The sequence below is a fragment of the Sinohyriopsis cumingii genome, chromosome 1, assembly GCF_028554795.1.
Source record: "Sinohyriopsis cumingii isolate HCF-2022 chromosome 1, ASM2855479v2, whole genome shotgun sequence".
In the NCBI taxonomy this organism is placed as follows: domain Eukaryota; kingdom Metazoa; phylum Mollusca; class Bivalvia; order Unionida; family Unionidae; genus Sinohyriopsis; species Sinohyriopsis cumingii.
The window spans coordinates 160,015,767-160,039,792 of NC_142961.1; the positions used below are offsets into that span (position 1 = coordinate 160,015,767).

General features: G+C 37.1%; 1 protein-coding gene across 3 annotated transcripts in view; it reads left to right on the forward strand.

Moving 5' to 3' along the window:
- Window positions 1-24,026, forward strand: part of LOC149808237 (alpha-(1,6)-fucosyltransferase-like) — a 72,982-nt gene that overhangs the window by 39,942 nt on the left and 9,014 nt on the right. For all 3 annotated transcript variants that reach the window (XM_089975299.1, XM_089975308.1, XM_089975318.1), the window contains 4 exons: window positions 6,585-6,699; window positions 12,471-12,702; window positions 16,591-16,840; window positions 17,251-17,427. In XM_089975299.1, coding sequence (XP_089831425.1) covers window positions 6,585-6,699; window positions 12,471-12,702; window positions 16,591-16,840; window positions 17,251-17,427 — 774 coding nt within the window. The remainder of the gene's footprint in view (window positions 1-6,584; window positions 6,700-12,470; window positions 12,703-16,590; window positions 16,841-17,250; window positions 17,428-24,026) is intronic.

Below are 24,026 nucleotides of genomic sequence, written 5' to 3' on the forward strand. Positions count from 1 at the left end.
CACATGGATGATCCCAACGGGTGATTTCTATTTCTCTCTTCGCAAGATTTTATTTTAGTGTATGACAGTTTATTCACTCCACTCTGACGTAGATATTCGTCGACAAGCGGCACAAAATTGCCATCAATGCTGGCTTCCCTTACCAGCTGATCCAACACCCAGTAAATTCTACAACATTGTCATCGATTTCCAGAATTCATCACGTATATGTAATTATAAATCTTAAACACAAACGCCAAATATTAACCTTTAGTTCCCGTTGGGATAGATAGTAATTCTACCTGAATTTCATCTCCGGTGACTAATGATAATAAAATCGTACTGAGCACTGAAGACTTTAATGATACGCGTCAAAAATAGCCCTTCAAGAAGGTGATCAGTTATCACTATTGCCATTGTACCCTACCTACCTCTAGTTAGTGGTTAAGATAAACAAGTACGATTTTGACGTGCGCTTATTTAAGATGCATGATTCGAACTGTTCAAGACCATCACCGACAGTAGTAAGAACAAGTCGATCGTCTGCTCTGTCGTCATTTGTTTCTTTCTCTCTTTCGCTGGTTAATTTGACACTTAATACATAGCATGAATTTACTACGTGTATTGGCGAGGGTAGGCCCGATAGCACATGGTCGGCTTTTACATCCACGTATAATTTCATTGCAGCATTGCTATCGTCGACGTTGTTTTCGACAAATTCAACGGACACGCCAAAGTTTCTGATTCCCTCTATCTTTCGACCAGGGTTGTCGCAACGGTTCCTAACCGGTTCAATGCAACATCGTTACTGTCAAGGTTGAACGTTTCCATCTTTAAAAATCTGAAACTCGTTTGGATCGATGCCACCAACAACACGATGAGTCAGCTCTTTCAAATCGGCATTGGAGGCAAACATAGTGAGATCCAATTGGCGCCTCCCCGTCAGTTTGCTGCGCTCAAGACTCCGTGTCATCCTGTTCGGTACTTGTTTTCCATGAGAATTCTCCTCGAACAGTGTTTTGCAAGGAGTCGGTGGTCATCGTGAATAATGAAATTATAGATATTCCGCCAAACTGTATAAAGGAGGTAAAACATACATCAGTGGTCAGTGATGGACTGGCTGAAGGCATGAACAGTAAGTTTGGCAAGGGCATCATATACCTTGCATTGTTGTTGTTGGCCTTTCGGGTTCACATGATTCTGTGTTTGGCCCCAATAATGACCTTACCAACGTCTCTGCAAGATCACTAAATATTTCTGAGTGGAGTCGTAATGGAAACCTCCCCGCATGCTTTAATCTGGCTCGTCTCTTTGCAAAGCCATGATTAAATTGGGGTTGTCTCCAGTTACGGCACCAGACGAGTTTAAGTGTAATCAGCACACTCGCCTTTATCATTGACAAAAGTCATAGACGGGTCAGCAGACATCGCGTAATCATCGCTGTAACGAGCTAGTCCCTGTATTATTGTGGCAACTCCATGATATCCAAACTTGCTTCGATTTAATTTCCATCGATGAAATAGCGTGCTCTGTTTAACAACGCCAAAATGCAGTTGTTGAAAAATCCTACTTTATTGTTAATGCGTACAAGCCCTTGGACTTCCAAAAATGTTTCGCACGGAAACAATATCGAGATGTGTCCTAAGCCTGAAATTCTATTCACCCACGCTCGTTTGGTATCCTAGTCTCGTACGCGTAATACTCGTAATAGTGGACGCTTTCATCTCGCAACACAGGCGAGTCTGTATCCACTCGAGATGGGATGCATCTTTAAATTTTTTCCTATCGTATTCCAGCCCATACATTATCGGTTTCGCCTAATACTTTATACGTAACAGTAGTCTGATTCCAATTAGCAGGTTTACGATCGTCGAATCGTTATTGGCTTGCGCCAGTCATCGTTGAACATCTTCAGTAAAGATTATACTAACCGGCTGAGGCATTGTTGAGTTGGACGGGAGCGCAACTTGATCCTTTGGTTACCACGCTAATCGTCGTAGTCAATTTCGATTTGATTGAACCGCCTGCGGTCCCAGGTTTTTCAACTGGTTCACTTCATTGCTTTCTATACTATCAGCGACTCGCAATTCGATTTGTTTAGCTACTGGTGCAACGCTCAAAGCCTATAACGCAAGAATCTGTAACGGTTCTCCGGATGATCTCGTAAAGGCCATTTCTGTATTATGTCTTGCTAACACGCTTTCTCGCACCGCTAACACAAATGGGCGTCACACGTACGAGTACGACCGTCATTGTTTACATTAAATGTCAGGCCAATCTCTTTTGTACAGTTGTACCATCAGAGTCTCCCTGCATAGGCCCAACCGGAAATACGAACAAGTGTCAGTCGGGGATTGTTGCAGGGAAGATACTTAGAAGTGGGAGTACTCGACAGCATATCACCCGTAGGGAGGGGGCGATGTGCGTTCAGGGAGCACTTAAACAATATATAAACCCTGGGCGGCTTTTCGCATCGGAACGGAATCAGCTGATGACAAGTTATATTACCCTGAATTGTGGTGGTAATCCTGACTGTGTCTAGCGCAATAGTGTAACTGGTACCGCCTGGTTCTGCACGCATAATTCGTTTCTGCTATGGAATTTTAGAACACATTCGAGCCAACCCAGAACTGTTTTCAATGACTGTAGTCTCAAGATCCATGATGGAACTGTTCGGGAGGGCATGGTCGTACACGTCTATGCAAGCGTGACTGTGACTTTTCGTTTAAAACCTTCCGAGGATACCATGTTCGATGAACAAATATTGGTCAACATCAGTGAGCAGTTTGAACTTGACACGAATTTTCGAGAGCAGCACATCTCATGCCATTCTTGGCGACGAAAAGTAGTGTGCGTGGTTAAGCATGTACAAGCACATTAATGTGTCACGAAAGGCCTCAAAGCCATCCACGAGCAGAACACATTATACGCAAGTACATGTCGTGGTACTCACCGATCGCGAAACAAACGTTGTTCGCGCGCGTCGTTGACGCAAATGTGTTCACGGGATTGTGATAAGTAAAAGGCCTCGTTGTAGTATATTCGGGTGAGTAACTTTAGAGTATCCAACTCTACTCCAGTGCCTACCTCAAAGTTGCTGACAATTTTGTCCAGGCTTGAATTGAAAAAAACTGTACTGAACCCATCATGATCTTTCTCGGGTGTAATCGTCCCTCCATAAAAATGTTGCCGATTTTATTATTGGTGGCCTAACCATCTTCAAGGTACAGGATTACACTGAAATCACTGTGAAAACACCTGGATAAACTTTTAACCCTGTTGTTGGAATCTTTAGCTTTCGCGACGTGAAACGACCATGTAAAGTTCACCAGATGACAATGTTCATCTTGAACCTGGATGTGAGTAATGTTGCGCTTGCGTGCTGTGTCGTTCATATGATTCCCTGCTGCATGTTCGAGAGGAGCTTCACAGTGTCTCTGCATAGTTTGTATGCGTTTAGAATGTATGTTCATTAATCTTCGAAATCACCGACGCACATGTGCAACTTAAAGTCTGGCTGGATTCCTTGGCGACCATACGCGACAGGCTAAGCGGCAATAGTAGCTGTGATACGGAGACGGTTTTTCCTCGTTGTCAACCGCATGTGCAATTTCGGCCCGAGTTGTCCGAGAAGGAATTTGGATACGTAACTGCACCGCCATTGGACAAAGGTGTATCACAGTCGGACGCGGATCAGTATATCAGATTTTATTGAACCTCTCCGAAACGTATTGCTTAAGCTAATTCACAGTAGCATACTCTCATAATTAAAAGTATCTTCTAATTGTTTCTTTGAAATAATATGTTTGCCTTACCAGGATCAGAAACTGCAGTTGCTTTAATTCTGGATAGTATTTCACAGACTTCACTTTTCTTTTTCCTTGGCTTTATCCGTGACGACATCTTCGGCTTTTTCTTCGACGACATCGACAACATCCTCCATATTCGCGATGAGAAGTCTTAGGCAGCGCGCGATAATGCTCAGCCAAGGATCCGCACAGTCAGCAGATCTGATTAAGCGACTTGAATCTGATACGTACATTTTGCTATGGTTGTGTAAAGGTTTCGTCACGTAAGGCGGGAAGTGATATTTACAACATTCGTAATGGTATGTTCTGCCACAAACACCTTTGCATCGATTGCGTCCAAATGCCGTTGAACTTTCTTTATTCATGTGAATTGATTCAATTTAATATCTGGTTGCTTCTTCTTGCTGTTTTTTTTTCAGTCACCGTTATTTGGTCTCATCCTCTGCTTAAGGTGGTACATGGATGATGAGGCGAAGCGGATTATCCATATGACTGCCTAGAATTTTACGAAATCCATCAAAAGTCCTACAATATTTTTCTAATATGGTAATTCGAAATTGTAACCCAGGATATTGCAAATAACAGGCTTGTTCTTCCCGGAATCTTTGTTAAATTCCTTTAAAAACTGAATATTGCTCCAAGTCAAACACGGCCAGACTTTGCACGTTTGTATCCTACAACATCAAACGTCTTGGAGTGATCTCATATCTCAGCTATCGCTTTGTGCTTTATTGGGCTTGGAAATCACTTTGGAGAATATTGCCCATTGCATCGGTGCTCCGCTTCTACGTATCCCTCATGAAAGCCGGGTGTGGATGCCATTGCTATATTATATTGCCAAAGGCTTTATCTAATTGATCTGTCCTTGGTAATCGTCGCTGTCTTCGCTGTCCTGACTGAACAAATCAGTCAATGTGAAAGACTTGAATTTTTTTTGCAAAACTTCATACAATGACTTTTCTCGCTTTTTGTTATAATCTTCAGTGGGGTTTTTGTCGCGTTTGACCCAACGCGGCGATCATTAACTTGATTAATTTATATCAAGATGTTGCAGATTTCATTCATTCATATATTTTTCAAATGTCGGTATAAAACAATTTTGTGACATACCAATAATGTTTGTATAGCATATTATGATTCGTCCATGACCTATGTAAGCAGTGGTGTAGTGCAAAATAAAGTGATAGAACACAATAAAGAAGGGAGGGAATGCATGTTACTCAGATGCGGGGGACGATGGCGAGCGTAAAGAAAGGAAGGGAACTCGCAAAATAGCAAAGGAACGCCGTTCCTGCAGCATTACACCCCTGTAAATACGCATATAATTATGGTTACAATATGCATATAATTATAATTTCGAAAGTAGACCAAGGCTTCCAAGCTTTCCATATTCTCTAGATTAGTAATGGCTTTCACTTCCTAATTATTAATAAAATAAGACAATAAAATGAATAGAAAAAAACAAAAATTCACGTTATGTACTGAATTAAACATGTTACAAAATTCCATTGAAATCCACTTTGCTTCTCTCTCTCTCCCTCTCTCTCTCTCTCTCTCTCTCTCTCTCTGAATCTATAACGGTAAAACTGAAAGACTAACTGGCAAACAAGGAAACGAGTGATGAACGATATAAACAATCGTATAATCAATCACTCCAAACCCAACCCAACCCACAGACTATGTTTTTTGCTCAACCAGCATCTCAGTTTTACCCCCTATAGATCCCGTATTGAAAGTACCGTTAAAACCAACATTATGACTCATTGGTCTTAAATCAATAGAAAAGAATGAGAAGCAACAAGCTGTGTAAAATTCAACAAATAATTTATTTCCATAGATTACAAAGTTAAAAGAAAAAAAAAGAACTTACGGTATTGCGACTTAAATTCCAGGTAACCCTGGAGTTACAGACTTAGGTCCTAACTATTAAAGTTCTGAATAAACTTTAGTGGAAATCCAAATTTAAATCCATCGCTGAAGGCGTTGATGTACCTGTGGTGGCACGTATCGTTTTGATATACAAACAGTAATTTTGTTGGAACACAATAATAGCTTCCAATAATTAAATCCTTATTTGAAATTTAGGTTTTAATTAAAGTCTCTATTTGCAAAAATGTTATTTTTGAAAAGCACTTTATATTTCCAGAGAAGAATCACTTGAAAATAATAATTTGAAAAGAAAAATTCCAGCCCAAACGAAATTTGGAAACAAGAATAATACAATGGACTCAGTTAAGATCGTACAGCACGAATGAATAATCTTTCCAGTAACAAGATCATGTAGTTCTCTACTTGACCTCTAGTCATAATTAGCATTTTCTAAAATATAAAAAAGTCAAACTATTACCTAACGGAAAAAAAACTTCTAGAATGATCCTAACATTTACTAGATAAAAACTAGTATAAATTAGGAGGTCTGTTACTACGATGAATATACAGAATACAGAATATGTCAGGTAGGCCAGGTATATTTATAGTGGAATTACAATAACCTAGACTAAGACCCAAACAAATAAGTTAACTTCTATTAATAATGATCCTAATATTAAACCCATATACATAGATAATATTTTAGCTGTGTATATTAGTTGTTTACAAAACAATAAAAAAAATCAATACCTCAGGTCAAGTAGAAAATGATTTTGGACAAGATTAAATCCAATATACAGTGTTACATTACGAAAGCATATCATGAAATAAAATTATATATATATATATATATATATATATATATATATATATATATATATATATATATATATATATATATATATATATATATATCCCTTTTTTTAGGTCAGCTGTAAACGATCTATATGCCCTAAAGAATGTGGACGATATCGATAAATGGCGATTAAAGGAATCTATGGAATTGGGAGAGATTATCCAAAAACGTCTACATAGTCTGCAGGTAATGGGTCTGGAATATAACGGTAAACTACGATTCTTCTGGTCTCAGATGCGTGCAATGTAGCAGGACTTACTGATCACTTTTGTTTTCCATCGGCGACTTTGGAGTGAACCATTATAAAATATTACATAGTTTTAAAATTATAATTAGCGTAGGCTTGCGTGTAACTGACAGCTACACAAAGTGTAGTCCCAGATCAACATACACACAACGGTCCTTTAGGACCTACGCTGTTGATCCAAATTTCCCTTGTACATTGCATACGAAACATCTCAAGACCCATTTAACTCGGTTGGGTAAAGATTTCAACGGGGAAGATCTAAGGTGAATGAATGAAAATCTTTAATGATCTTTTCCCTAAAAGACCATGTTATCTGCGAAAGGCGTTACGCGTACCTTTCGATAATAAAAGCAAGAATCACGCAAAAATGGAAGTATCAGTTCTGCAATACAGAAATATCATTTCAACCGAAGCAAACCGTATGGTGTACCGCTTTAGACTGTCTCCACAGAAGCAGGTCTGCTAATCGAAAAAGATGGTTATCACCGGTTAATATAACATTCTCAGTCCGTGAATAAACCTGTCAGGGTTAATATAACATTCTCAGTCCGTGAATAAACCTGTCAGTTGTTCGTAAACATCATTTTCAGGAAATGTAAAAGTCAGATCACTAATATATGTTTGTCTTAGTCTGATGCAATTAAGAAATCAGATTACTCCAATTAACCATCTTGCAATTTGGTCACACACTGGACAGTCTCATTATATATGCTCCTTGTGAAAAAATTTGTACATAAATTCAATATTATATGGAATGTGTCATTAAAGATTCTAATATTTCTTACGTGTATTATTATGAATGTTGCAAACTCAGTCAGTGACCAGAAAGAGAATTTAAAGCTTCTATTTTCGTGAAAGATGAATCCAAGAGATGTACTTTTGACGATTTTTGGAGTGAAAAAACTTAAATGACCTATTTTACTGCTAAAATAGAAATGATTACAAAATGTATCAAAAGAAATGTGTCTCAAAGAATAAAAAATATATATGTGAGGAATAATTTTTATTGAGCAAGAAATCAACTTAATTATGGAAAATCCATGTAACGCCCATGAAATTATATTGGTCGGTAATAAAGAAAAAGCCTTAGGTCAGCATTTCACACTTGATCCTAAATGTACTAAATGTACCGTGTGCTAATGTGTGTGTGTGTGTGTGTGTGTGTGTGTGTGTGTGTGAGGGGGGGGGGAGTCAAAGAAATAGCGTGAGAGCGAAAGCGAGGAAACTATATGATACGTGATTCGTGGTTTTGTAAAACGACGTAAAGAATGAGTAAACGTTATTCACATATTCTGTCTAGTTTATAAAGCCTGTAGTTATTAAAATAAAAGTCTGTCACATGCTGTTAATGATGCATGACGAGAAGGAAACCATGTCAAACGACATATTTTATCATTAGTTAAGGTGTTCGCCGAGCTTGTGAATTCCACGTCAATAACAGAGATAGTAAGCCTACCGACACTAACATATAAAAACAAATCAATTGTATTTGTATGTTTTAATGCATACAGTAATTTTTCGATTTCGGTTGAGAAATTGATGTTCTATGTTATATGGATTTATTTATAAATAGTAATAGGCAGAAGAATTGATAAACAATATGCAGCGCAGAATGTAAGCATCATCCAGTAGTTCACTCACCTATGCATAGCATGATAGGAACGTTTTGCCAGCCCATGCATATATTGGTTGTGACGAAGAAGTAAATGAAATTTCTAGCCTCCTCAAGCCCGATCTTGCATAAGGAGACACTAGATAACCTGTTGGTTTACACTGACAATTTTGATGCCCAATATTATACCAATTAGCTACAATTTGCACCGCCTGCTCTCTTATTGATGTCTTTGTTCCTTTTGGCATCTTTGGCTGTATGATCCTTGATTGTGTACGCATCAAAACCGGCCCGTCAGAACAAAGAGGTCAACAAAAGAAAAGCTTGTTTACTAAGTCATTTAGATTAACTTGGGAGTTTGTCTTGCAAATGATTTAACAGAGGATAAAACAGTATGGCAGATGAATTTGAGAATGACACGGAGACAATTATAAAATCATTAGAGAACCTTGACACTCTGCAGTCAAAGCTTAAGGGAGTTACAGAGAGACTTGCATGACCAATCAAGCTTAACACTCAAGAGATTAGAACAATACAGCCTGATCTGATAGACAATTTACTAACCATATCAAACTTCTAGCAGACAGTCTAAGTTCATTAACCACAAGACTCCGCTAGGACTGGCAATGGTCTTTTCCTGCGCTTAAGGTGTCGTAGCAGTCCAATAAGCTAAAATGTGTACCAGCTGTTTTTTTTAATGATATTTGTTTTTTTACTTGGAAAACTTTATCAACACAGCCTTAATTGTGGTAGAGTTGGGTACGAATTCGCCAAATTGGAACTAAAACATTAACAGTACCACAAGTACTTCATGACCTTTCACCGCGAACATGCAAACCATACCGAGCAGCACGAGAACACGCGAGGCAGCAATAGCTCTTTCAAACGCGCCAAGAAGCAGGCACAAAAATAGACCGCATGCCCGCAATAGTTTTGCTCAGGTAAGAAACAGCATCGTATGACGGAGGAAAGCAAGATATCTGTCGTTTCGGCTGCTTGTTGTCGTGTCCGCTGTTTCAGTGACTTCGATAGACACCACACAGATTATAAAATGCTTAAAAGCAATAGGCTCAAGAGCAAACCATGGGGAAACAAGCATACATACCCAGTGAAAACAAATCTTTCGTACCACCTGACGATCTCGCGCTAGTGGACGATGATATAGGATTGGTGCAGCTCGCAAAAGAAGTCGACATCGACTGGATGTGTAAAGCCCTGATTGAAGAGATTCTGTGCCAGCTGAGATCACCAAGAGCACTCTAAACCAACGCGCGGTCAGCTACGAGTAATATAACCTTCACTGACGGAATAAAACCCCAAAGGACTGGCCTCGAGAGGTCATGAACACGACTGCTACTACAATGACGGGTATTTAGTATCAGATGCCACCTATCACTCGGTTCACTAAATTAACAAAAAAGTGTAATCTTACAAAAATGTATGTTCTGTCACATTTTAGTAATCGGTCAGAAAACAAACTATCACGAAATCTGAGAACAGAGACACGCTGTAATAACCCTCGTCAAGCGCGTTGGAGGGAGTCATTACTGGGACTAAATATGTTAAGGAAACTGACATTTTTCACATTTTTGCTGCCATGCCAGTACATCAAGGCGACAGGCTAGAAGTTCGTGCCCACAGAGGCATCAAACCATTCAACTGCCATATCACGTGGTCCATCCAAACTGTTCTCTTAACTCCCATATGTGCATCGTGATTCAGCCAATACTGTGTTGAAAATGCCTCTTTAACCTAATCAGCTAACCAACAATCATAGCACACGCTGCATCCGGTTCTGAATTTATAGAGAACTACTGGAGATATCGGGCAACTCAGGGGCGGTGTAAAATCATATAACGCTTAGAATCCAAAATGAAATCTTTTGTTAGTTATTTACAATTATTTTAATCCCCGTACGATCATGGCTAGTGAACTAAGCAAGTTCCAAATTTGTGTCACTCAATAGATAAATTAAATCTTTTATGTCGGTTTCTTTGCATGCGTAAAGTAGATCCAAAACATTTACACTGTAAAGGTCTCGTAGACTACCTTAGGTTGGGGTGGGGTGCTCCCAGTATTATCTTTAATTGTTACAGAAGACCCACCCTGGCTTATGTTTGTTAGAAATTGAAGTAGTGATAGAGATGCAAAGCTCCTAGCCCCCAGTCAGCGATGCCAACAGTTAAATTACTGAATACACAAAAGGTGAAATTCTAATAAACAACAAATGTAATGCCATTCAATAACAGATAGCCCTTCCTCAAATGAAATTCAATATTCAAAACCCTATCACTCGTCTTTCACTCGACCAAGTGACGGCCTATTTCATCATCTGACTTAGTGTGATAGATTTTCCTCCTGTCCTGTGTTTCTACTCATCTGTACTATTTCTTGATCGGTACCCAGTATCCCTTCAGTCCAACAACCACGTCCTTCACCCTTCCACTTCCTCCACTTCCGTCCTCTCCTTTTCTTGTCTCCCAGAGACTCGGGACCAACTGTACCAGGGTATTTCCCTTCTCTGTCTCCTACAGCTTCTCCGGTCCCTAAAATCTTCCTGTCCAAACACACACAAAGACATTAGTATATTCCTCTAGCTATCTAGTCTCACACTAAACAACAATCTATCATCAGATAAGCCATTACCTTCTTTGGTCACGCATTCGTGTACATCGAAATACCCATACTTTCTGGTATGATATACACGGTATCAACTGCTTATCATGCATATATCAATAGATTTCATCACATCGGTATATATAGATTCTCAATCTTATTATACAGAACAATATCACATAATCAGACGCATTTCTGTACATTACACTTCTACAACGTGTACACAGATATCTACATATCCATGTGCTGATATATCCTTACATATTATACTCTACAAAGTATACACAAATATTCAAATACCCTTATTAACTAATGCTGCACACTGCAACCATTATACAAAGTTATAATTCATCATTTGCACATTTAGAATATCACATTAATAAATGCACGAAGTTACTACGAATTAACCAAATAGCGAATTACAGTATTAATTCTTTACATAAACATTGCTCATATCTCAAAATATGCATGTAGATCAAACAATACAGATGAATCAAACCCTACAAATGGTAATTCTACGTACTAACGATTCTAGTAATGAAGTATATTAATGAAGCACATATTAAAGTACAATTACCTTGCCTTAATAGATTGCGACAATCGAGCAAATAAGTAACTGACCTGTCCGAAGCTCCTTTGTGATTCCCAGAATAACAATGTTTCCCGCCAATTTTGAATGACGTCAGAGTAGCTTATAACTTCCTTATGTAATTCCGGCAAGATAGTTTAGCGACTAATGACGTTTAGTTTCAAGACACTATATTTAAACTTGCGATTCCAATGGTGGCCACGCCTTGCTCAACTCCGAGTGGATGTCGATTCACCTATGGTCTTCATAATTAGCAGGCATTGCCCCCTCCCCGGCAGTCTGTCAAGAAGGATTTACGACCTCCACTTGATGTTCCTTTGAGCCCAACACCGGCAATTCATGCCACTTACCTGTGAATCGCACGCAGCCAAATAAGGCGCCAGTAAAAAGTTCCTATGGCCATGTTATATACAACTGGCTTCCCACCCGCCCTTTTGATGTCGGCTTACACTATCGTAACATAAGCCGGCCGGCCAGCTGTGTACACATCGCTTTGACACTCATTGTTCGCAAGGCTGACACTCGCAACATTTAAGAAGCGAATAATTAGTCTCAGGGTCAAGCATATACATGTTGCAATGTGGCTATTGTTCCTTACTTATAACGTGACATACACTATAGATACATTATCTGAATGCATTTATTTTAATGTTGGAAATAAATCTAGAGCAATTAATTTGATTTAAAGTGGATATGTCCCAGTTCCAAATCGTTTCTGACTCCCCGGGGATTCGGTGATGTGGAATATGTCCAGTGGGTTCTCAGTTCCTAATAAACCAGAAGGCACAGTTTAAATGGATTTCGCGTTCTTTCTTTTATGTATATCAACATATAAATTATCACTGAAAAAACATACCAACTAATCTGTCTTCATAATTTTGTCTTACTTTTAGCATCCCAAAAATTGTCAAAAGACGAAACTGTTTGTGTGCGAGATAAAGAATAATTGTGGATTTGGGTGCCAACTTCATCACGTAGTCTACTGCATGATCACAGGTTACGCAAACAATCGAACTGTCGTCTTGCCGGCTACGCACTGGCAGTACGCCCCCTCGGGATGGGAGTCCGTGTTTCAGCCAATCGGTGCCCCCTGCCTTCAAGCTAATGGCATATTCTCAGAACGAGGTATAATATAAAAGGGATAATTAACAATATATTTTCATGTATAAAAGTCATTTAAATGTTTGGCGTCTTTGACCCAAGGAAGAAATTTTAAGGAGACTAAAGGTATATAGAAACATTGGCTATCATAAGGGTAAATTAGTGACGCAGTATTAGGCAGCGTTGTCTGAAATTTAGGACAGGCTTTAGCTAAGATTTACAAAGATCTGAAAGTTTAGATATGACTTCTTGGAATTTAACGTTCGCCAAATCATTAGTTGTATGGTCCTTGGAGTTATATAAGCTTCAAAAGATAAAGAAGCTTGCTAGAGACATCGTAATAAATATATACACTTTTTTCTTTTTCTCGACTTACACGAACACCATCATCATTAATATATGATAATAATAATAATAATAATAATAATAATAATAATAATAATAATAATAATAATGTTGTTGTTCTTGTTGTTGTAGGGTTTAACGCCATTTTTAAGCACACGATATGCTATAAATGGCGTCCAGTATTAATGGTGGAATAATAATGTGATGTGATGTGATATTGATTTTTAACGTAGCTTTAACAATTTTTCAGTCATATCGCTACGATGTCTGCAATGTGGCAGTTTATAGTGATGTCTAGCACTGGGGCATCATGCCGCAGACATGTAGCATGATGTCCCACCCAGTCACATTATCCTGACACCAGGCCGACCAGTCCTAACACTAACCTCTTAATGCTGAACGCAAGCGAGGCAGCTGTTAGTACCATTTTTTAAGTCTCTGGTATGACTCGGCCGGGGATTGAACCCACGACCTCCCGCGTCCGAGGCGGACGCTCTAACCACTAGGCCACAGGAGCGGTCAGGAATAATAATAACAACAACAACAACAACAACAACAACAACAACAACAACAATAATAATAATAAGAATAATAATAATAATAATAATAATAAAAGGAAGAAGAAGAAGAATGTGAATATGATGGTGGTTGTGAAATAAAAGAGCACCATCGTTGCCGGCTAGGTTATTATCATTATTATTATTATTATTATTATTATTGATGTTGCTGTGGTAGTGGTATTTTCAGCTGGTTTTCTTTCTAAGATTGGACTTCAAAAGGACCTTCTGAAACCTTTTTTTGTTTTAGGGGTCCTGCTTCCTGTTCTTGGTCTGGATTAGCTTTATCCTGCCTTGTTGTATTTTTTCTTGTTCTGGATTTTAAGCTTTATCATGCCTTATTTATTCTGTTCTTGGCCTGTATTTAGTTTTATCCTGCCTTATTTAGTCTGTTCTTGGCCTGTATTTAGTTTTATCCTGTCTTGTTTAGTCTGTTTATGGTCTGTATTTAGTTTTATCCTGTCTTGTTTAGTCTGTTCTTGGTCTGTATTTAGTTTATCCTGTCTTATTTAGTCTGTTCTTGGTCTGTATTTAGTTTTATCCTGCCTTATTTAGTCTGTTCTTGGTCTGTATTTAGATTATCCTGTCTTATTTAGTCTGTTCTTGGTCTGTATTAATTTTATCCTGCCTTATTTAGTCTGTTCTTGGTCTGTATTTAGTTTTTTTCCTGTCTTATTTAGTCTGTTCTTGGTCTGTATTTAGTTTTATCCTGCCTTATTTAGTCTGTTCTTGATCTGTATTTAGTTTTATCCTGCCTTATTTAGTCTGTTCTTGGTCTGTATTTAGTTTTATCCTGTCTTATTTAGTCTGTTTTTGGTCTGTATTTAGCTTTATCCTGCCTTATTTAGTCTGTTCTTGGTCTGTATTTAGTTTTATCCTGTCTTATTTAGTCTGTTCTTGGTCTGTATTTAATTTTATCCTGTCTTATTTAGTCTGTTCTTGGTCTGTATTTAGTTTTATCCTGTCTTATTTAGTCTGTTCTTGGTCTGTATTTAGTTTTATTCTGTCTATCCTGCCTTATTTAGTCTGTTCTTGGTCTGTATTTAGTTTTATCCTGCCTTATTTAGTCTGTTCTTGGTCTGTATTTAGTTTTATCCTGTCTTATTTAGTCTGTTCTTGGTCTGTATTTAGCTTTATCCTGCCTTATTTAGTCTGTTCTTGGTCTGTATTTAGTTTTATCCTGCCTTATTTAGTCTGTTCTTGGTCTGTATTTAATTTTATCCTGTCTTATTTAGTCTGTTCATGGTCTTGATTTTTAGTTTTTTTCCTGTCTTATTTAGTCTGTTCTTGGTCTGTATTTAGTTTTATCCTGTCTTATTTAGTCTGTTCTTGGTCTGTATTTAGCTTTATCCTGCCTTATTTAGTCTGTTCTTGGTCTGTATTTAGTTTTATCCTGTCTTATTTAGTCTGTTCTTGATCTGTATTTAATTTTATCCTGCCTTATTTAGTCTGTTCTTGGTCTGTATTTAGTTTTATCCTGTCTTATTTAGTCTGTTCTTGGTCTGTATTTAATTTTATCCTGCCTTATTTAGTCTGTTCTTGGTCTATATTTAGTTTTATCCTGCCTTATTTAGTCTGTTCTTATCTGTATTTAGTTTTATCCTGTCTTATTTAGTCTGTTCTTGGTCTTGATTTTTAGTTTTAGTCTGTTCTTGGTCTTGATTTTTAGTTTTAGTCTGTTCTTGGTCTTGAATTTTAGTTTTATCTTATTTTGTTTGTTCTTAAGCTCACGGTGTATTAATAGTGTACAGCTTAGAGCTTCTATCCCAGCCGATCCTATGTAATTTTTATTCAAGTTTAGAAAAACATCTATGAAATAAACATGAGAAAGTTTAAAACGTTAAAGAACTAAAATCAATCAGTAATTAATGCACGAAAATATTTAAAATTAATAGATCAAAATAAAGCCTTTACTACTCGATATGCAAATAATTTGCCAGCACATAAATGATCTTGATGGACCGGCTGCACAAAGCAATGTGCATAAGCTACAAAATTTAGGATTTAAAAAAATCTGCAGTCATCTCTGTTGGCATTATAGCAACATCCCACACATTTAAAACTGTATAGGAAATATCTTCCTACATGTGTAAATTACAAATGAACATACAATATATTACAGACTTTCTACATGACATGAAACTTTGCATAGATGATGGAAAAAGTGAGGGACAAACCGGAAGTAAAATACCACTAGGTTATATGTAGGTAGCTTGCAGAACTCTTATATTGCAGCAATTCGTGCATAATTAAATAGTCTTTGATGACGTCTGACATAGTAACAGTTAAAACAACTCGTTGCATTTAGACGACGGAATATCCTATAGTAACTGCTACAGCTGTCAAATATTGTATATTGCATACAAGACTTTTTCAAACTCCTTTTTTCAAAAGTGTTGCAGTTAAGTACTTTAACGAAGGATGTCAACTTTTAAAACTTTACTCATTTTCTTCGATGTTGGAAACAATCCAGGTAAAAAATAAGCTGAGAAATGGTCAGTAATATCTGTCAGCAGCATTACTCCGAGTTCTCCCATCAGGATTAATATGGTCTCAGAGTTTTCCCGTCATGATTAATATAATCTCTGAGTTTTCCAGACATAATTAATATGATTTCAGAGATTTCCCCAAAAAAGTCAAATTTTCTTGTTGGTTTCAAGTAACGGTACTTTGTTACAGCCCTTGTTTTTGTGTGACAATACTTTGTTGCCTTCCATGCTTTTGTCCGACGGGAGAGTTCCAAGAAATGTTATGTTAGTGTACAGCATTTTCATCTTGTTAAACCATTCTTATTTTGAACTTTCTGTGCCCTGTCTTGCGGTCGCTGATGAAACTGAAAGCCAGTCATCGTGCATGATACAAAATACTGTCCCATTTATCAAATGTACCATAAGAAAAAAAACTTGCATTCTTTCTTTCACTATAAATTTGAACATACATTGTTTTTCATGACATCTGACTTGAGTATAATACATTAATCCTTTCACTGCGACTTCTGCTTTTCTTCAAGATGTTCACGATATACTGCGTCCCAATGTTTCATCACTGGTCGGAGTTGAAAATGACATGCCAATAAATCGCGATTACCTTCCCCTCGCCGTTCCCGATGACATCGCAGATCGACTTGTTCGTTTCCATGGCAACCCACCAGCATGGTGGATTGGACAGTTTGTGAAATATTTATTAAAATTTCAACCATCTACACAAAATGCCATAGAAGAAGGAATAAAGAGATTGAATTGGACGACTCCTATAGCCGGGTGAGTGTATTTTAAGCTTGCTTTAGTCCAGGGTGGCCGCAGAAATTTGTCGGGGGTGGGGTGGCAAACATGCAGTGGTCAGCTATGCAGATTTGCATGAACATTTGCCCCTTTCTCAATGATCAGACTGGGCAATTGCTTATTGGAATGTTTGTTGTCTAAAACTTGATTGACAAATACCGCGCCCAACCGAGATGCCAGTTTATACAAGTAAATTTTTCTTTGCCATCAGGCAAACATAAAACATGAAGTCAATTAATTATACATTATAAGAACGAAATTGAACACAATGAAGTTGATATATTTCCATCCAGTAAGCCAGAAATGGTACTCTTTGTAATACAGATCGCGAAAAAAAAAAATTAAACTTACATCTATATCCTGTTACATTTTGCTCAATCCTTAATTAGAATCCATGTAAGAAGGACAGACAAGGTCAATCATGAGGCAGGAAAACACGAGGTAGAAGAATATATGGCATATGTAGACGAATGGTATGACCAACTCAAAGGGAGACAACCAGTCCTCAAGAAAAGAGTTTTTTTGGCATCGGATGATCCAGATGTTCTAAAGGAAGTCCAACAAAAGTAATAACTCTCTCTCTCTCTCTCTCTCTCTCTCTCTCTCTCTCTCTCACACACACACACACACACACACACACACACAAATAGTAAACATAAGTGAGACAAATTCCAGAGGTCCCCCCTCCCTTTGCTTCTTTTCTCGCTGACAATAAATATTTCATTTTTCTTTGTTTCCTGGAAACAAATGTATATGTTTGATCGTTCACATAACCACTTGGAAGGTTTTAAGCTTAATCGAATTTCCCAACAGCAATAAAGCTCGCCTTTAATAATAATAATAATAATAATAGTAATAATAATAATAATAATAATAATAATAATAATAATTAATAATAATAATAATAATAATAATAATAATAATAATAATAATTAATAACAATAATAATAATAATAATAATAAGAAGAAGAAGAAGAAGAAGAAGAAGAAGAGGAATGTTTGAATTTTTTTATAGTAGTAGTAACACTAAGCACCAAATTTGGCAAGTAATATTAGTGTAGTTTCATGGTAAGCAACAACAGCAGTGGTAGATGCAGTTATTGATGCGTTTTCCTTTACTTATTGCCCTTGTTTTGTTGTTTTCGTTATTGTCATTGCCCTTGGTGTTACGATTAAAAACATTTCATGGACACCGCATCAACTTCTTTTGTCCAACTTAAAATCTACAACGGTAGGCAGTAGTGGTAATAAGCGGGGCTTTCTAAACCAAAACTATATTGTGTATTAGGACGATAGCATAATTCTTACCCCGCCAGACCCGCCCCCCCCCCCCATGTTAGTCCAAACAAAATACGAAAACAACTTTGTTGAGGCAACAGCGTCGATTTTATTATCGATTTACCAAGTGAGGACCTATCATTTAATCATCATCTTCGTCAGACAAAACCGAGTTTGGCTCAGAAACGATCACTTATCACTACTACTGCGGTTTTTATTATATAGTTTTTTAACACAAAATTTTACTATACCTAACATTCACGTAAAATTCAATGTAACAAATCTAAAAAATCCACCATGCTAAAATCAGTACCATCAGATATTTTATATCCTAACGCAAATGTACTGATCCCATCAGAGCAGTATCGCTTATAATCAAAATTGCAAAGACCAGATTTTATAATAACATCAGTCTCAATTTTATGACAATTTGAACTTATTACCATCATCTCTGCATGACTAGAAAACCCGTCCAACGTAGCTTTATACTTATCGAATCCTATCACCTTAACAATCACATTTATTTTGATTCCCTTAGCTCGTCTCTTAACTTCATTATCACCTAGTTTTAGACAGTACAATTCACTACGCAATCCGATAAACTCAACAATAGGAACAAAATTTGTCTCATCCTTAAACTTTCTTTTTTCCTTTTTATTATCATCACAGTGAAATCCGCTGTTTTTGTGGATAATCTACAAGATCAACATTTCTCGGTTATCATAAAATTCTTGATAAATTCATATTGTACATCAACGAGTCAGTATCTGTAAATAACAGCTCTGCATCAGGCCACTCAACCGTAAAATAAATTGTAATGAAACTGGTATAATAACTGCTTTGATATCTCAAGTACTGCCATACCGACGTGAACTGGCTTGTTCAACTTCAAGTTTGTCTTTCATCGTTGAATGGCTACCAAGTTTTTATTAAATATTTTCATACTGACAAAATCATCAGATGCTACAAGTTTATTACGACGTTCCACGTTATTGACGATATCAATATTGACTTGCTTTCCGGTTTTTTTCCATGGTCTTGCCAAAGACGCTGTTGTTCATAAGCTTCAAAAAGGATTTTTTCTTCTTCAAATTCTGTGTTGGCAGCTGCTCGTCGTGATGATTTTGAATCAATATAACCCTTCATTCACGGTGATTGACTAAATTTTAGCACACGATGAACTTTTCTTAGAAAACTCCGTGATCAAATGCTTGACTAAGATTTTTGTAATGCAAAACGTGTCTCCGTTTGTCAAGCAGATTAGGAACTAATTTGTAAACAACAGATTTATCTTGGGGATAATTTGTCTGTACATCAGATAATTAACTGTAATCAATCAGCATTGATTCTGGACAAAATGGATAATCATTATACTTATCATGAAGCTTAACAGAATAGTCAAGATCAAAACGTCAACAAAATAACTAACATCAGGATTCTTGCTTCCCGCTGTTACTATTCTATTAGTTTCTCTGACAAACAGTTTTTCACTGATCTAGCTGAAACCACCACATGACATAGACTCTGACATAGCATAGCCATACAGGTTATTGTTGTGGAGATAGACTATACAACTTGATGGTAACATGTTATTATAGTCGGGTAGATATTTATTATTATCCTTTGCATATTTATGTATTTTTAATTCCACCGCGAATTCCCCGCTCGATGAAACAGAACATATATGGGGCTGTTGACAGTTCTAGTTTTATTTTGCTATGTTTCAGTAAAGCGTCCTAGCTTAATCCGGGTACCGAATAATACCAAGATGGGTCGAGTCCGTAGTTATCAGCACCGACATCTCTGAAATTTTAAAATATATCTGAGGAACAGTACATCTGTGAAACGATATAAATCATGATAATATCTCAAGTTTTTGCAGCCGAACGAGTCCCACGTTGATTTAGCATAGGCATAATCATCATCGCTAACACTCTCAAGATTTAACAGAGAATAAAACTTTTCGTTGTCAGATAGACACGTTTCATTATATCTGCTCCAGTCATTAAGATATTCGTAGGGAAAGATACCTTTTCGTGTCAAATAAACTTGATTCATCACCAAAATGTTCAATCAAATTATCAAACTTACCACAGCCTTTGACTAGTTCGTCTGATGACGCAGACATAAACTGGAGACTATCAATAAAACTTATTTTTCAGTAGTATTTGGAATGCATTTTATTTTAATCGCTGTTATTCATTTTTAGGCGGTTTATTATATCTTTATTACCGAACGCTTAAACGATGATAAGATAATCATATCCTCTGAAATTGTGAAAGACAACAGGAACGAAATCTGGTGCGGTAGGTATATTGTAAATTATATTTCTCATGTGTTGGACCGCGATACTCTCCAGTAATATGACAGTGATCTTTTACACGGTCAAAACCAAGCTTACGTTCACAAATATGACATATTTCTTCTGCTGTATTAAATTCAGCTTCTTGTTTTATTGTTAGCGGTTTCATTTTTAGTCTTTGTTGTTGTTGTTGTTGTTGTTGTGGGATTTAACGCCATTTTTCAGCACACGATAGGCTATACATGGTTGCCGGTATTAATGGTGGAGGAAGAACCCGGGAAGACCAGGAAAGAACCACCGACCCACGAGAAGCTACTGGCAAGCTTTCTCACATACCCACATTGGCTGAATCCGAGACTTAAACCGGCGCAGACAGATGTGAGATGGCAGTGATCCGTAACGGAGAGCGCTTTAGACCACTTGGCCACTCGTGGCCCCTTTGTCTTTGTAACATCAGGATAAAATCAACTTCGTCGATAAAGTTCTTCAGAAGCCAAACAACAGGATTTACGCCATGAAAAATCTTTATTGATTTTGATAAACTGTATTCAGCAGCAGAGATAACTTTATGCGCTACTCCGCAAGGAATATACTCCTGTATTTTTCTTGTCGAAGATTTATCAGGGTTATTTCTACTCCTAGCACTGGAAGTCCAATAGATTCGGAATATGCATATATTATAAAAGGAACTTTCATCTTGTGTATGTAATTTGTAAATTGTAATAATTTTTTTTCATCTTCGCCAGGCATAGATATCCGTTGTACGTTAGAGCAATACTTGACATATCGATCAAGTACCTGCTGAGACTTACAGCCATGCAAGCATTTGAAACAGAAATTTTTTTTTCCTTATGCGTGTTATATTGCCCTCCAACTAGACTGTTAAAGTTCCTGATCCACGCGTAATGATATTCATAAAACAATAAATGTACTATTGTTTGTGATGCTCGATCGCTGATATATCTGGGATATATCTTTCTTCATCATCGACACTAAATGCATTAATACCTGCTGATAAAAGGATATTTTTTCTTCTTCAAATTTTTGAATATTATATTCAGAAACAGGAAAAACAATCCCGCTAAAGTTTAGATTGTTAACATGACTTTGCTACTAGATAAGGGTGATCTCGAGCGGGAAATAACGCCGATAATATAGCCCATTGAAAACATTTGTCTTCGCCATAGTTTTGATATTACTACAACATTTTGAGTTAGTTTTTAGTTGGCAGCTCGACATACGAGTTACCTCGCAATGGATTATATTTCATAGTGTGAAATAGTATTCCTGTTATTTTATCAAATCTTCAGCCGGATCCTAATGGTTTGTATTCATCAGGATTTTTCCATATTTCCTGAAATATTTTTTCTGACAACGACATTAAATCTGTACCGGTTAAAATTCGACGAGAGTTTGATGCGAAATAAGGATTAGCAAGTTCCTCACGTTGATCAGCAACAAGTTGTTCTGACGTAGGTGTCTGACTGGCAAGTCTATCCGCAGCTTGCTGATGTTATCCCGAAGATATATTTAGTTGAATTGATTTATATATCGACGTAATAACACGTGGCATCCACAATGCCAATCGTGAAATTACAGACTGAAAATTATTAGCAGCATCAAGAGGAGCAGCATTAGCAGTTCTCATCAGACTATCACTTTGATCAGCTCGGTCAAGTATAAGTGTATGTTTTATACCACGAAATACCTTATTTTATTCTATGCAAAATTTGAATATTGTGTTAAGCGGAAGCATCGTAGTTATTTGATTTGAGTGTTTGGTAAATTTTCTTCGTTTAATGTAGCCTTCGTCGTAAGATCGAGTCCTTTTTATTATTCCGTTTACGATTACTAACATTGCGATTCCATCGTCCGCGGCTCCAGGTAGGGTAATTCCAAGAATAATACACACGGCAGTCAACGAGGTTCTTACAGCAGCTTCTTTTGCATCAGCAGCGTTATCAATATAAAAACCTCTAATAAATACTAAATTATCATTAGCATTAACTGTATCTAGAATTTTACCGTAAAAAATAAACTCGTTTGAAATAGCATCTTCATCTCCAGTATATTTTAACCACATCATAGTTGTTGCAACAGATCGTGTGTAGTCGTCGCTGAACGAAGCTACGTTAAGAATAGTAGTTGTAATTGGTAAGTGCATATAAATATCTTATACGGTTTGATTAGCTAGCTGATATCTAGCGCTTCTAAATAAACTCCAACCGTTATTTACAAATGTCACTTATGTACCAGCAGCTCAATCTCCACCAGCTACTGTTTTTATACTTCCTCGTACTTCAAGTACGGCTTTATGTCGTAGCAGAAACACATCTCCGTCTCTTGTGTTAAAATTTCGTATACCCGTTTTGTTGGGTTCGTTTGAGTTTTCATTCAGATGCTCAACCTATTCATATTCTGTTGTTGGGTTATATCTTGGTCAAGTCTAGGTCATTTTATATAGACATTTTTATTAGTAATTGTTTGATAAAGCTGTGAATTGCTTTGTGGTTTGCGGTTGCAAAACACTCACTAGAACGCTGCAATATATGGTCGAGTGCTAGCACTACAAGGTCGTGTTTTAGTTACCAATTTTTTGATAATCTCTTCGGCTTGGGGAGATAGCAGTATTTTTGTAGTGTATATAAACATCCGCAGTGATTTCTGATGTTGGCGATATTTTAGAAATTACCTGTTTTATATCCCTATCGCATGCGATGGGTGCATCGGTGGTCCACCCCTAATTTTATCAATAATCTTCTGTCCGACAGCTGTACCCGCTGCAGATGTGGCTCCCATGGTAAATGCTTTAGATGCGTCTAACGCAATAGGTGCTATTTTATTTGCAATTCCATGGATATTTTCAAATATTTTAGAGAATATATTTCCAAAGAAACCTCCTACTATATTTCTGTGATAAATTTTTCGTTGTTTCATTTTGCTATACAAAATTGCCAGATAAAAGTTATCCCACCGACATCAAGTGCAGATAATATGTTACAATGTCGTTTTTGAGATCTAGCAATTGACCTGATTGACCAGTCAGGGTTATTGTTATAGACGATATTTGATTTTCGACACTAACAGGATAGTAGATTATCTAACTTGGATTTACTTGCATTAGCGATCCTGATGGTACTTCAGGAGAAACAACTATAAATAGTTTTCCTTGGCTACCTAGTGCTGAATATGATCCAGTTGCAATAGAGCAGTTTATCAAAATTGTATTTACATCTGTGACGTTGACAGTTGATTCACTATCATATGATACTGTTGCAACTGTTGCAGATCCATGCTGTTGTTTGTTAAATCCGAGTGATGATCCGATTGTGTCTTGGCTACTGAGATCGATGAACAAGTTATTTTTAAGTGTTATTCTTGACTGTAATGTGTTATACTTTGCAATGAACTCAAACTAATCTGATGAAATTCCGCTGCTACCAGCATTTATAAGATATGTAATTGTTTTCTTGAGATCTGTAACGTTGTAGGCGCCTTGTTTTATCTTAAAAGAGTTCCAATTGATAACATCTCCTATTCTTACTCCGAACGTAAAAACATTGTTAACATTAGTTTTCACATTTG